General features: G+C 61.2%; 1 protein-coding gene across 1 annotated transcript in view; it reads left to right on the top strand.

The window, feature by feature from the left end:
• The first annotated feature begins 5,676 nt into the window (after window positions 1-5,676).
• Window positions 5,677-13,742, top strand: part of KCNK9 (potassium two pore domain channel subfamily K member 9) — a 99,862-nt gene continuing 91,796 nt past the window's right edge. The window contains exon 1 of the mRNA XM_086337438.1: window positions 5,677-7,188. Coding sequence (XP_086193564.1) covers window positions 6,519-7,188 — 670 coding nt within the window. The 5' untranslated portion in view covers window positions 5,677-6,518. The remainder of the gene's footprint in view (window positions 7,189-13,742) is intronic.

Genomic DNA, 13,742 nt, shown 5'->3' with positions numbered 1-13,742 from the left:
CAGCAGGAGATTTTTCTAGATTTCTTATTTTTATTTATATTATCATTTTTATTATGAAGGAGAAGAGCTGGGTTCAACAAATGTTGAACGTCTCTCTATGGGTGTTTAACCATTAGTTCAGGCCCTGGGTGATGAGGAGGTGACTGAGAAAGGTCACCGATGCCATTTCCTGGCCACCGCTATGTCGTTCTCAAATCCATTTCATTAATCTAGTCAGCAAACGCCCAGGAGCCTCTGCTCTGCCAAGCGCTGGGTACCCAGCAGCGGAGGTCGGGGACAGGATGCCCCTCCCCCTGCCCAGGAGCCCCGCTGTGGGCGTGGACACGCGCCCTCCCATCTCCTGGGCCTGGTTTGGGAACAGCCTCTTGCAGGTACTGGCCCTGCTGCCCTGGCCTCAGTTAATGAGACCCTCCTGGTGGGCACAGGGTTTGGGCTCCTCCATCTGTCCCCCTCGGGAGCTGTCAGCTGGTGAAGCTTCTGCCGATGGCCTGATTGATCCTGGCAGTGCTGAGGCTCCGTGGGGAAAGCGATGGAGCTATTTATGGATCAGGTATGGAGCTGGGCAGTTGTTCAGGCCGCATTAAGAAGCCTGAAATCCATTAATCACGTTTCCTCCAGTAAAGCAAGGGCATGTGAGTGCGGCGGGCACTGGGGGCCGTCCTTGGTTTGAAGGAAGGGGCCTTGGCCTGGCCTTGCCTCCGCCCTCATTCGCATGTCAGCCCAAGTCCCAGGGAGCGTTGGCCGGCTCCTCATTGACTAGATGAAATTCCCACTCTTAAAAGTCTTCTGACTCTGGGGGCACATCCGGAGCTCTGATTCCGCACACCGATTGTTCCTGCAACAGTTTATAGAGTGTGATCTCCTAGGCGTCTTTGCCCACACAGCCGCAATTTGAGACCCCACTGCACACGGAGAACGCTGGGGCTCAGAAACCTCATGTGAGACCTCCTAGGGCCCACGTCTCAAGGAGGAGCCCTGCCCAGTTTGGGGCGCACGTCCTCACATCACCTGCTGATCAATATTCAGGGAAGCTGGAAGTCCAACAACCAGAAGCTCATGGGCTGTGACAGTTCACTCTCTGAACAACCTCCCTGGCCCCCGATATGACCTCCTGGAACCCTCTGGGCACACTGAGCCAGGCCCAGCCTCAGTTTCCCTTTTGTGTCATGGCTCTGCCTCTTGTGTCTCAAACCCTGGGCCCCTTTCCTGCCCTCCTTCCCCAACTCTCGCCACATCAGCCCTGCGGCTGGCCCTGGCCTCTCTGGGTCTAATCACAGAGCCAGTGAAGTCACTGTGAGCCCTTCCTGGGTACCAAGGACTGGGCTGACCCTCCCTCTTCCTTCGCAGCCTTGCGGCCTGGGCTGGAAGAGAAGGGCATGGCCTCCCAGCTCCTAGCACGTTCCACCAAGCACTTGCAGTCATGGTCACTGCCCCAAGTGTGGAGCCTTGGCCTTATCACCAGCCAATGGGATGCCGGTGGCCTCACAGGGTCAACATGAGTACTTGGTGCCCCAGCTCAAGCTGAACACCCAGCAGGTGCTCGAGAAAGACTCCCTCGGGACCATCACAGCAGGGGCCATACACCATTATCGTGGTGCCACTCTCAATCAAGAGCTTCTCATGGCCCCCTCTGTCCTCCTACAATGGGTGTAAACTCTCCTTTGCCATGGGGCCAGATTGGTGATGGCCCTGAAAGGAAACAGGGGAGTACTGAGCCCAGAATGAACCCTGTGTGTGCACCTGTGTTCAAGATTCTCAGGCTGTAACAACAGATCCTGACCTAAGACAGGGCTGGGGTTGATTAATAATGTCTGCCGCAGGCCCAGGTCAAGGGAAGGCAGCCCGTATGCTAACATCAGTGAGCTCAGCCTTGGCGCCACTCCCCTCTCCGAGCTCACTGCTTCCTGCTTGAGCTCCTGTTCCCTCCTGCCCTCTCTTCCACCTTTGTCTTTTGTGTTCTTTCTCCTTCACTGCACTGGACCCCCAGGGGCATCAGGGTCACGCCTAAACCTTGGGCACTTTGGGGTCCTGGCAGGTAACCACCTTTGCCATCTGCATAGCTTTTTTTTTCCCCCTTTCACTCTTTTGCCTCTAGTTCTTCCTGCCCTCCTATGAGAGATCCCGCTTGGGGCAGTGACCTCAGACCTACTGGCACATGAATTCAACTCTGCTCTTTAGTCTTTAACAAACATTTATTGTATACCTTGGGGCTTCCCTGATGGCTCAAATGGTAAAGAATCTTCCTACAATGCAGGAGACCTGGGCTCTATCCCTGGGTGGGGAAGATCCCCTGGAGAAAGTGAATGGCTACCCACTCCAGTATTCTCGCCTGGAGAATTCCACGGACAGAGGAGCCTACTGTGTGGCAGGTCCCGTGTGACTGAGTTGATGCTGGCATAGCTCCTGCCCTCAAGGAACTCACTGACTGGCAGGGGTGGTGTGACTGGCACTGAAGGAGTCACGGGATATAAGTTAGCGCAGGGATGCAGGCGCCTGCCTCATCCAGCCTGGGGACAGGGGAAGCTTCTGGAGGAGATGCCAGAGCTGGATCTTGACGACGAGGAGAGGAGAGCCTGAAGGGGCATGAAACGGTAATGAGGTGGAGGGAACAGCAAGAGCAAAGGCAGGGAGGAGTGAGGATTGGAAGAGGCCGCTGCCCTGGGCACTGGCCCCGCCCCATGGCGGGACCACCCACAGACTCATCTGTTGATGGGGAAGGGGCGCTGGACCGGAAGTGAGGTCCACCTGACTGGCTGGCCTCCCTGGGTGAGGCAGGGTAGTGATTCTAACCCCAGGGGCTCTGGACACCTCACCATGTGTAGAGAACCGAGAAAACAAGTAGGCAGAGTTATAAAACCATGATATTATCTATTATCTAATCAGATACACCTGGCTTTACTAAAGACACTAATGGCCAGGGAGGCCCAGGGTCAGTTCCCCGGAGGAGCACAGACAGGCTGCCAGCGCACAGGTCTCCTGGGCACCAACTCACAGTGGCCTAAACCAAACAGTGAATGAAGCATTTGCTCCGGGGAGATGGCCTGCAGCGTTCCTCCACCCTCAAGACCTGAGCGGCTCCTCAAGAAATGCTTTCCCTGGGCTCTCATTGGCTAGGAGGTGAGCCACGCCCAGCCAATCATTGCGGGCTAGGGGAACCTGGCCGACTGGCCACACCTGGGATCTGGATCCACCTCCAGGCTGAGCTGGAGTTGGTGTTCCCAGACTACGGGGCAAAGAGGGAGGTGGTCTCTGCAGACCCACGTCCAGCAGCCTGCTTTCTGGACTGAGCAACCCACAGGGCTACAGCTGAGTGATTGCCGCGGGGATAAGTGTCTGGGGTCAGGGAAGGTGTCAAGACCCAGGCTCTGCTCCAGGTAGCTCACCTCCCCCTGCAGGTCAAGACCATGGCAGGACAGGGCAGTGTGGGTGCTGGGGGGACAGACCAGGGAGCCCTCCTCTTTCTTTTCTCCCCAATCAAGAACCCTCCAGAGGTCCGGCTCCCAGGCTTGTATCTCTGGAGTCTAAAGGCTGTATTTGGAAGGGGAGAGGAAAGAAGGACCCTTGTCTGGGAGTGGTCTGGGGCTCTTCGTGGCACTGAACTTGGGGTCGGACGGCGGCCAGCCAGGTCCTTGAAGGAATGCAGGACAGAAGCCAGGAGGAAGTTCAGTGCTGGTTCTGGACCCGAATTGCCTAGCAATTTACAGGTGGAAGCGTTCCCATCTGTAAAACAAGCGGTTCTGACTAGTTCGTCTCTGAGGTCCCTTCCAATGCTGCACACAAGGCTGCTCCGTTTGCCTGAAAGGTTGTAAACTGAATAAAAGTGGCTCCCTACGAAGCTTGGAATCCGTGGGTGGACAGCTTCCATCCCCCGCTCCCGCACCTGCCAGCGGGGACAACTTGGACTTTTCCTTCCAGGGGTTGACTCAAACCGGGCGACCTGTGGGTCGGAGTCCGCTGCCCCCTGGTGGCGTCCGGGCGGCTTCCGGACGGCGTGGGCCCGACGGCTGTGACTCAGGGGTGGCGCCGCGGCAGCGCGGCGGGAGGCCCGGCTGGGGTTCCGCCGTGGGCCGAGCCGCCACGGCGCAATTAATTACCAGCTGCTGGGAATCCTTGTCGCCCGCTCGCGGTGACTCACCGGGCGGTCAGGCTCATTCGCCGAGCGCGGGGGCCTCGGTTTCCAAAATGAATTTTGGGGAGCGCGCCCGCTACCGGGTGGGGCTCCCCGCCCCCGCGCCCGAGGGCGAGCTCGGACCCAGAGGGGACCCAGCGGCCCAGACGTCGCCCGCAGCGCGGGTTCCCTTCCCCGGTACGCACGCCCGGGGCACAACCACCCGCAAGTCCCCAAAATGTGATTGACAGCATTCCAGCCGGGGAGCCTCCGTGGGTCCCCACACTCTCTTGATCCTGAGTCCTGTGAACAGGGAGCCCAGCACGGCCCGAGGGGATGCTCTGCAGGGATCTGGGCTCCTGGAGCGAGATGAGCGAGGGTTGAGTTTAATTCCCTGGCCTAGAGTCCATGGCTAGCTTCTGCTCCGTTTTTTTAGCCCGCCGCCCGGGGGAGGCGCCCCTTCCCTCAAGTCTCCCCTTTCTTGGCCGAAGTCCAAGGGAAGGGGCGCCCAGGGGTCTCCGCGACTCCCGCTTGCCCCTTCGGGCTTCATTGCTCAAAAGGCTATTAAAGGGGCTAGTGATCGAGGAAAACTCCCTCGACGACCTGAGGGAAGACTGGGGTGGGAAAGAGGGCAAAGGGGGCTGAAACAGAAGGCGAGTCGAGGCGAGCGAGGGCTCCTCTCTGGACTCAGCGAGCAGCTGCGCCCAGGCCGAGTCCCGGGCTTCCTCCCCAGGCTGGCCGGGAGAGGCGCCGTCGCGAGGGGCGGAGAGCCGCGGGGAGGGTCAGGGTTGAGTTACGGGGGCACCCCGCGCCCAGCCTAGGGGAACTAAGGAGTGTTTCTCGGAAAAGCAACAGGAAGCGGACGGGGGAAAGCGGCGTCCTCCCCAGGGGCCCCATCCCAGGAGCCGCGGCTCCTGCAATCCTCAGCGCTCCCCGGCCGGGGCTGGGCCGACCGGCCGGCGGCACCCTCCGGATCCGACGCGGTCCTCCGGATCCCAGCGCGCCAAGAGGAGGTGCATCCAGACCCATGACACACGCCCGCGGCCAGGTGGCTGACCCCGGGGGAAGCCGCGAGCGGCGGCGCGCTCCCCTCGGGCGCCCGCGGACCCGCCCCTCGTGCTCCCACTCTCCGCTGGATTTCTCCTCTCCCTTAAGCTGCCTGTCTGCCTTCTCCGGCTGCATGCCGTCTCTGCGTCCGAGCCCGGGTCTCTCAAACTCTCCGCCTCTCGGGGAGCTGGACTCGAGCCGCCTGAGAAGCCTCATTTATCCTCCCATCCCCCTGCCAAATCCTGTCGGCGCTCCGCCCCCCACCCCCACTCAGGCGACACCCGGCCCTCCGCCCGCCTCCGCCCCCTCCCCGGTGCCACCGGGCGCCCCTCCCCGGCCCCCTCCGCGTGCGCCCTGCGCCGCGCTCGGTCTGCAGCGGGAGCCGCCGCCGCGGCTGCCTCGCCAGCTGGCTGGGGACCAGGCGGGAGGTGGCGCACCCAAGAGGCTGCGGGAGGGGGGAAGGAGAAAGGGAGGCCAGGCCTCAGCGTAGCCCGGCCCCCGCCCCCCGTGGCCCTCCCGCCGGAGCCGGGCTGCCACGCGCGCGCGCGCGCGCGCGCGCACACACACACACACATACACACACACGCGCGCCCGCGCGCGCATACACACACTCACTCACACGGGCACACATACGCACAGACACACGCACACACACTCGGGCTCCCTCCGGCGCGCACGCACGCAGCGCTCCAGGCAGACCAGCGCTGCGGCCGCCTCCCCGGACGCCGGAGGGCCCCGACCCCGGCGCGGCTCATGCGCCCGCGCCCACCCCGCATCTCCGCGAGGCCCGCGGGACCCCTCCCGCCGCCGCCGCCGCCGCGCCCGCCGCCCCCGGAGGAGCGGACTGGCCGACCGCCGCCGCGCCGTCCCCCGGCCGCCCCCGAGGCCGCTCCGCCGCGGGCCCTGCCGCCCGGGGGCCGCGCCCCGCTCCCGCGCCTCGGGGGCTGAGCCCAGCAAACTTCGCAGAACGGCCGACGCCTGGCGGGGACCCCGCCGCGTCCCGGGGCGCTCGGGTGGACGCAGGGCGCTCGGACCTCCGGGCAGCCGGCCGCCCGGCCCGCTGCACCTGCTCGGCCCCTTCCCGGATCGCTGGGGACTCCGGAGACGCAGCCACTTCGCAAACTTTTTCACCCCCCTTCAAAGGGGGGCGCGGAGGGCTAAAGGGGGAAGGAGGTCCCGCGGGGCGCGCGCAAACCTGCGGGCTCCTAGCTGGGCGCCGCCTCCCGGGAGCCGGACCCGGAGGGGCGCGGGCCCCGGCGGCCGCGCTCCGGCTCCCGCTCCCGCCCCTGCTTTTCCGGCGGGAGCGGGGGGCGGGGTGCGGAGGGCAGCGAGGCCCTCGCGGTGCCCGGCGGGGCCGCCGTGCATGGCCCTGCGCAGTGGGGCGGGCTGTTTTGGCCGGGTCTGGCGCAGGGTGTCGGGGCTCCCGGACTCCTGGCCCCGGCGCTCCAGCAGCCTCCTGTGCCTGTCCGCCTTCTCGCCGGAGCCCGGGCCCGCGCCGCCCCTGCCCCGCCAGCCGCCTCGCGGTGGCAGCGGCTGTGGCGGCCCCGGCGGAGGGGGGCCCCCCCAGCCTCCCCGCCCCCCGCCTCCCCGCTGCTGCTGCTGCTGCTGCTGCTGCCGCCGCCGCTTACAACTTGGAGGCGGCGGCGGCGGCGGAGGAGGCGGCGGCGGCGGCCGCCGGGCGCTGCAGTGGGACGCGCGCGGCTGCGAGCCTGCGGGACATGCCCCCCGCGCCGGCTCCTTGCTGGCGGCCATGAAGAGGCAGAACGTGCGGACTCTGTCCCTCATCGTCTGCACCTTCACCTACCTGCTGGTGGGCGCCGCCGTCTTCGACGCCCTCGAGTCGGACCACGAGATGCGCGAGGAGGAGAAACTCAAAGCCGAGGAGATCCGGATCAAGGGCAAGTACAACATCAGCAGCGAGGACTACCGGCAGCTGGAGCTGGTGATCCTGCAGTCGGAGCCACACCGCGCCGGCGTCCAGTGGAAATTCGCCGGCTCCTTCTACTTTGCCATCACGGTCATCACCACCATAGGTAAGAGCTGGGCGCGCCGCCGCCCGGCTCCCCGCGTCCCGGGAGGAGTCCGGGGAGGCGGCTGAGCGCGCAGCGCAGGGCTGGGTGCGGGGCGCCGAGGGTTAAACGCCGCCTGTCGCCGGCGCGAGGAGGGGGGCCCTTCCCGCAGCGCCCCCTCCTCTCCGGGAGCCCCCCGCCTCTCCTGCGCCTCCTCGCCGGCCTCACCCCTCGCGGACCCCACCCGGGGCTCTCCTCCGCGCCGGTGTCTGGACCGGGCGAGCGAGCCCGGAGCGAGCGTGCCGAGCCTAGAGGGCGGAGGCGCCACTTTTGCGAAGAGAGTGGAGCGCTAAGAATAATCCCGTAGCAGACACCCACCCACCCACCGCCCCGGCGCGGGCTGGGCTGCGCGGGGCTCCAAGCCTTACACTTACTACCTCTCCCGGAGTTGGAGAGGGCTGGCTTGGCACTCGCGGCGCGGAGACCGACTCAGATGGCCCGGGCACTGCTCTTGGAGCGTGGGAGGCGCTGACCCTCGCCAGCCTTCTCCGAGCCCACATCTTAGCTTTCCTCCCTCCTGGCTCCTCTTGTTCCAGGGCTGGAGCCCGGGTGTGCCAGGCCCCTGGCAGGAGAGAGTTTGCTGTTTGGTGATGTGGAGGGCGGGGGGTTGGGGGGAGACTAGGGGGCCGTGACAGCCCTCTGAAAGGCTCTAGGAGGGGGGGGGCTGGGGTGGGGTGGGGACAGGACCAGTCCACCCCTGGGCTGTGAGGGTGGGTGAGGCAAGTGTGCTTACTGCTGAGAAGCTGGGGAAGTTCTGGCCCGGTTCAGGGAGAGAGTCCAGTTGGTACATCCTGTGGGTTCTGAGCCCAAAGGCACTGCCCACCAAGCAGTCTCTGGGGGCTTCCTAGGGCAGGACCCCCACCGAGGCCTAGGTGTTTGGAGAACTGTGTCTATCACACTTGGAGAGGTGGGGGAAGGAGTAGGTCTCTGTAGCCCAGTGGAGGTGGGGACCCTTCCCCATGGAGGCAGGAGGTAGGGTGGCGTCTCTGGTTTGCAACTTGTCCCAGCGTGGCTTCCAGCCTCTCCACGGCCACCCCCTTGGACCTGTCGGGGCCACCGCGTTGGCTCACGGCCATCACTCTTTTGACCCCCTCCATGTATTTGTGCCCCTGCGCCCTGAGCAAAGGCCCCTTCTCTCCCCAGCCTCTCATTATCCCTCCTGCCTGACTTCTCTGGACCTCTTTCTCTGATTTTTCCTTCCCTTGATATTTTCCTTTCTCTGGAAAGCTCTGCATGCTGCAAAAACAGTATTTCTCAGTGCCATATGCAACAGGAAGCGCCAGCACAGGACGGCTTGTCTTTCCTTCTTGGTTGAAAAGACTTTGTAGAGAGTCATCTTGTTTGAAATGTTTAATTCATTGGTGTAGGTTTCTATGTTTTCAGAAGGAAATCGTCCTTCTGTTGTCAGCAGAACCAGCTTTGCTCCCTCTTGCCACACGCCCTTGGCCCTGTGGCCAAAACACAGAAAAGTCCTTCCTTTCCCACCCTGTGCTTCCAGCTCCCGAAAGGGCCAGCCGGCCAGCGTTTCTGTCTTTAAACTTTCAGCGTCAGCTGTGGCCAAGACATACATGTGCAGGGTGGCAATCTTGTGGGGCAGGGGCCTGCTTGTGGGAATGTGCACCCCCCACCCCACAACCGACCGCCCCGGGGGAGGGGAAGAACTCATCATTCCTGGAAGGGCCTTGGGTGATGTAGACTCAAAAGAGATAAAACCTGCGGGCATGCCCGCCTCCAGGAGTGACAGGAGCCCAGGATACCTCGCTTGGGCTAGTCCTGAGAATTGAATTGCAGCCTTGGTGAGATGGTGGTTGGAGTTACAAATCAAACCCAGAGATGGTCCATTTACCTGATCAGGTTCTTGTCAATTGCACTGATTGATTCTGATTGGTGGTTCTGGACATGTGCTTCTAACAGTTCGGGCTCCAAAGACAAAGAGTCGAGACAGGGTGGCCGAGTGGATCTTAGCCAGAGGTGCGGGTGGGATTCCAGTCAGCACAGGAGAAGGGGCCGCTGATGACTGGGTGACGTTTTCTCAGTTCTTTTGTTGAATTTCCAACTGATTTTCCAGCAAGAAAGGTTGGAATATATGTGTAAGGTTAGGAAGACAAGACTGTCCTAACAGCATTTCCCTGCCGTGGAAAGATGCCAAAGCTGGAGCCCACTGACCAGGCTTGGAACCTGAGGCCGGTCAGACCTGGAAGACCATGGCGCACGTCGGGTGGGCTGGTTCCTGACTCCTAGCCTCAGTTACCCCCACCTGTAGGAGGACTGTGACTTGGGAACACCTACGGGGGTGATTCTGAAGGGCCAGTGGCCAGTGCAGTCACCTGGTACAGTGCTGTCTGCAGTTAGTAGGTGAGAATCCAGGAATTTTGACATCAGCCTCAGATTCTCCCCTAAGAAGCTGTTTAGCTCTGAAGAGCTCGCATTTGCAGGAAACCAAGCACCTTTCTAGTTAATTTCTGTTTTTTTTTTTTTTTTAATAGTAAATTAAGGTTCTCCTAGGCCTAGAACAAAACCCAGCCCCAAGCCAGGCCCTCTGAGGAGCCATCTCCTATCAGATGGTGATGTTGATGAGTCAGGTGCGTCTTCGCAGGATTCTTTTTCATCTCACCTTGAGCGGTTTCTTGAGCCTGTGTGCTCCAACTTCTAGTTCCAGCCTCCAAGGTGGGGCAGGCGCCACCCGCACCCGCTCCCGCTCTGCTAATGAACCCTGCTTCCCGGATGGATGCACTTATTAGCGCCCTCGGTGAAATGGATTTTAAGAACACGTATAATGACCACTTTGCCTTGGATCCGTGGCCGCCGTCTTCGTAAGAGGCTTTGCTGGGCTCTCACGCCGACCACAGCCCCTGCTGTCCCGGGAGGCCCAGACTCAGCCAACTTTGTCCCGAGGAGGGACGAGCACAGGTCACACTGGCTTTGAGAGGGCAGACTCGCTTCCGTCGTTGATCCAGGTCTGGGTGCCATCTGTCCCTGCTCACTGCTTCTGAGGTCTGTGGCACTTGTAGCTACTGCCCAGTAGATCATGTTGGTTCTAAATTTGGCAAGTCCTAGGCTTTTGGAACTCTCCATCACGTCAAGATGAAAATCCTTCTGCACACCCTGCCGTGCCTGTCTGGTTCGCAGGAGGGCTGGACGCCCTCCCACTCCGCTTCCTGGGCTGTCGGGAGGAGTGGTGGGACTCGGCCTGGCAGGGCTGTAGGGTGCCTGGGCTGAGTTGCTCTGCTGGGGCTAAGGCCTGGGTGGGGAAGGAGCCCCAACAAACTTGTGCTTTTCCTACGGAGGCGCTGGAGGCCAAAATTATGTCCCACACTCAGCTACTACACCTGACAGCAGCGGGAATCTCGACACTTCTCTTCAGACTCTTCACATCTGTGTTCTAAGCTGTTACCACCTTCGGGATCATTAAGGAAGAAACTGTGCTTAGAATTCTGATCTCATTTGGAGGATCTAAGAGGACGATTTAAAAACTGGTCCTCACAGGGGAAGGAGGGAGTGGAGGACGTGGGTTTATGTTTTTGCTGCTGTTTGGAGGAGGGGAGACTGACACGTGGTGGGGGGATCCCCCTAGCTAAAGGCGGGGTGGCTGCTGCAGGAACCAAGGTGATCGGCTCAGGGAGCGGGTCTCTGGTGGGGAGTGGGACACTGTCCCTGCTCGAGGTCCCCTGAGAATGTGGTGGGACATCCCCTTTCCTTGCTCACACACAGGACCTTGAACAGAGTTCTCGCCAGGCGGCAAGTGTTTCCCGCGTCATCCTCTGGTGCTCCTGGCGCGGTGTTCTGTCCATAGTTCACAGCCTCGCTGTGCTGCCCCTGCCTGGCCTGTATTGCCTCTGAGGCTCTGGGACCGTCTAAGATGATAAGATAAGGTCTGGCCTTGAGGCAGGAGCGGGGCTGGAAACCCACACAGTTGGGTACCGTCCAGTGGGAAACGCAGGGACAGCTGAACTCACTTAACCCTTCCCGTGCCACTAGCAGGCACCCTGAGTTGGTGAGTCTCTGCTGGCCTTCGTCCTCCAGGACACTTGGCTTCCTCTCCACCCCTCATTGCCGCTGCCCTCAGCGCCTCCTCCAGCTCTAGCATTGTGGATGCCATTTATTCTGCCCCAGGGGAAGTGTGTCTTTCCTGGCATGCTGGGGCCCATATAGAGCCTCACATGGAGTGGGCACCTCCAGGAGGACCCTGGATGGGAGCAGGACCCCTGAGTACACAGCTTCCACACACGTCACCCCTGAGGTAGGAGGGAGCATTGCCCCACTTTACAGATGAGCAAACTGAGGCCCAGAGGAGGCAGTGTGCACTGGGGCAGAGGGCCCAGAACTCCTAGTCAGGATCCCCTCACTGCCAGCTCCAAGTACAGATTCCACCAGGAGCCAGGGACGGGCCTGTGGAATGTTCCATCTGTGTCCTTCTGCTTCTCCCTTTGCCTCCAGCAATCCTGCTCAGCCAGACTCAGGTGGAGGCCTGGCCACCCACACACGGTGGGCTGGAGGGGAGGGCTGGGGTCTCCTCGTGACCTTGTGTGTGGCAGCGGGCTGGGTGTGGCTGCATGACAGGCCGTGCTGAGCTCCGCCTCCCAGGGCTGCCTGGACCTGGCCTTGCGCCCTGTGGCCCTGGCCCTTCAGCAAACGCGGCCTGTCTGTACACGTCCTGGGGGAGGCAGAGGGGTGGGTTCCCTGACTCGGGGCAACCTGAGACAGAGATGGCTCTCCTGAGGTGTAAGAGACACCACCACGCTGAGGGCTTCGAGATGGCAGGTACAGCTTGAGACCCCGTGTTTGGACACCTGTTGTCTTCATCAGCCTGGACTTTCACTAGCTAAGCCTGGGAAAGTTGGGGCAGGAGGTCAATCAGGCTTCCATGTACATATCCGCCCCTGTGGACCTGCGTCCACATCTCCACCTGCCCACCCCATGCCCTCCCTCACCAAGACCTCGCTGCACCTGTGTTCACACCTGCCCTGCCCATCCCCACGCACCTGTGTTCACACCTGCACCTGCCCGTCCTCACGCATCTGTGTTCACACCTGCACCTGCCTGTCCCCACGCACCTGTGTTCACACCTGCACCTGCCCCTCCCCATGCACTTGTGTTCATACCTGCCCTGCCCGTCCTCACGCACCTGTGTTCACACCTGCACCTGCCCGTCCCCACACATCTGTGTTCACACCTGTCCCCTCATCCCCACGCACCTGTGTTCACACCTATCCCTGCCCTTCCCCATGCATGTGTTCACACCTGCACCTGCCCGTCCCTATGCACCTGTTCACACCTGTCCCTGCCCATCCCCACGCACCTGTGTTCACACCTATCCCTGCCCTTCCCCATGCGTGTGTTCACACCTGCACCTGCCCGTCCCTATGCACCTGTTCACACCTGTCCCTGCCCATCCCCATGCACCTGTGTTCACACCTGCACCTGCCCGTCCCTATGCACCTGTGTTCACACCTGCACCTGCCCATCCCCATGCACCTGTGTTCACACCTGTCTCTGCCCATCCCCGACGTCCTCCCTGCACCCGTGTGTCACACCCTACACACCCACGTGTTCATCCATCCTTTCCTCCGTGCTGTTGTTCGCTTGCTTGTTCACTCACTCCTCATTGCTCAGAGCACTCACTCAGCTCTGTTCATGGTTCACGCTTTCCTCTACCGGTGGGATGGTGCCTAGTTGCTCCCATGTGCAGAGTCGGGTGGCGGCCGCTGTGGGGGGGAGGTGCATGGCACCCCAGCAGGCTCAGTGAGTGTTAATGCCTCGATGGCAGGAGATCTTCAGGTTGTTCCAGCCTCATCTTCCCATCAGATGATCGGCAGATCTCAGTCACTTTTAATTTGAAAAATTTTAAGACATTTGTATGAAAAAGCACACCTATCACAAATGTATTGCTCAGTGATCCCTGTAAACAAACCCTACCATGCAACCAGGACTGAGCTCAAGAGACAGAACATTGTCAGCCCCCTGAATCCTGCATCATCAGCCAGCCTTTTCTTGAATGCTTCTCGTGACAGGGAGCTCATCACTTCACATGTGATGAAGTGTGTGTGCCTTGATGAATGTGGAGGTTATTCCCTCCACAGGGAAAAGCAGTTTGCATGTCGAGGACTGGCCTTCTCTCAAAGGACTGGCCAGTCTCCATGGTGGTCACTTGACGAGGGACCAGAAGGTCTCCATTTAGAAACGAACTTGGGGGTCCAGAGCCAGAAGAGGAGAGAGAACTCAGCACCCAGAGTGCGGTGGGTCTGGAGCAGGAGGCATGTGGCGTGGTCCAGAGTGTGATGGGCACAGGGAGCCAGGATGGACAGGCAGCCAGCCCCAGGCAGCTGACCTGTGGTCTGAGTCACACCAGCTGTGCTAGAGGACCAGGGAAAGCACAGGAGGAAATGAGTGGAATACTGAGATTAGGGAGGCAGGCCCCTGGGTTGCAGAAGCAGAGGCAGTGGGCACTTGAGGGAGTCCATGGGCAGCGGGGTCTGGGATGTGAAAGCTTGGTTGAGGGTCTTCTCCTCCACCTGATG

Source organism: Bos grunniens, chromosome 14, assembly GCF_055505025.1.
Source record: "Bos grunniens cultivar Pamir isolate PY7600 chromosome 14, Bosgru_T2T1.0, whole genome shotgun sequence".
NCBI lineage: Eukaryota > Metazoa > Chordata > Mammalia > Artiodactyla > Bovidae > Bos > Bos grunniens.
The sequence above is the reverse complement of the archived record's forward strand: the minus strand, read 5'-3'. Positions and strand labels throughout refer to the sequence as shown.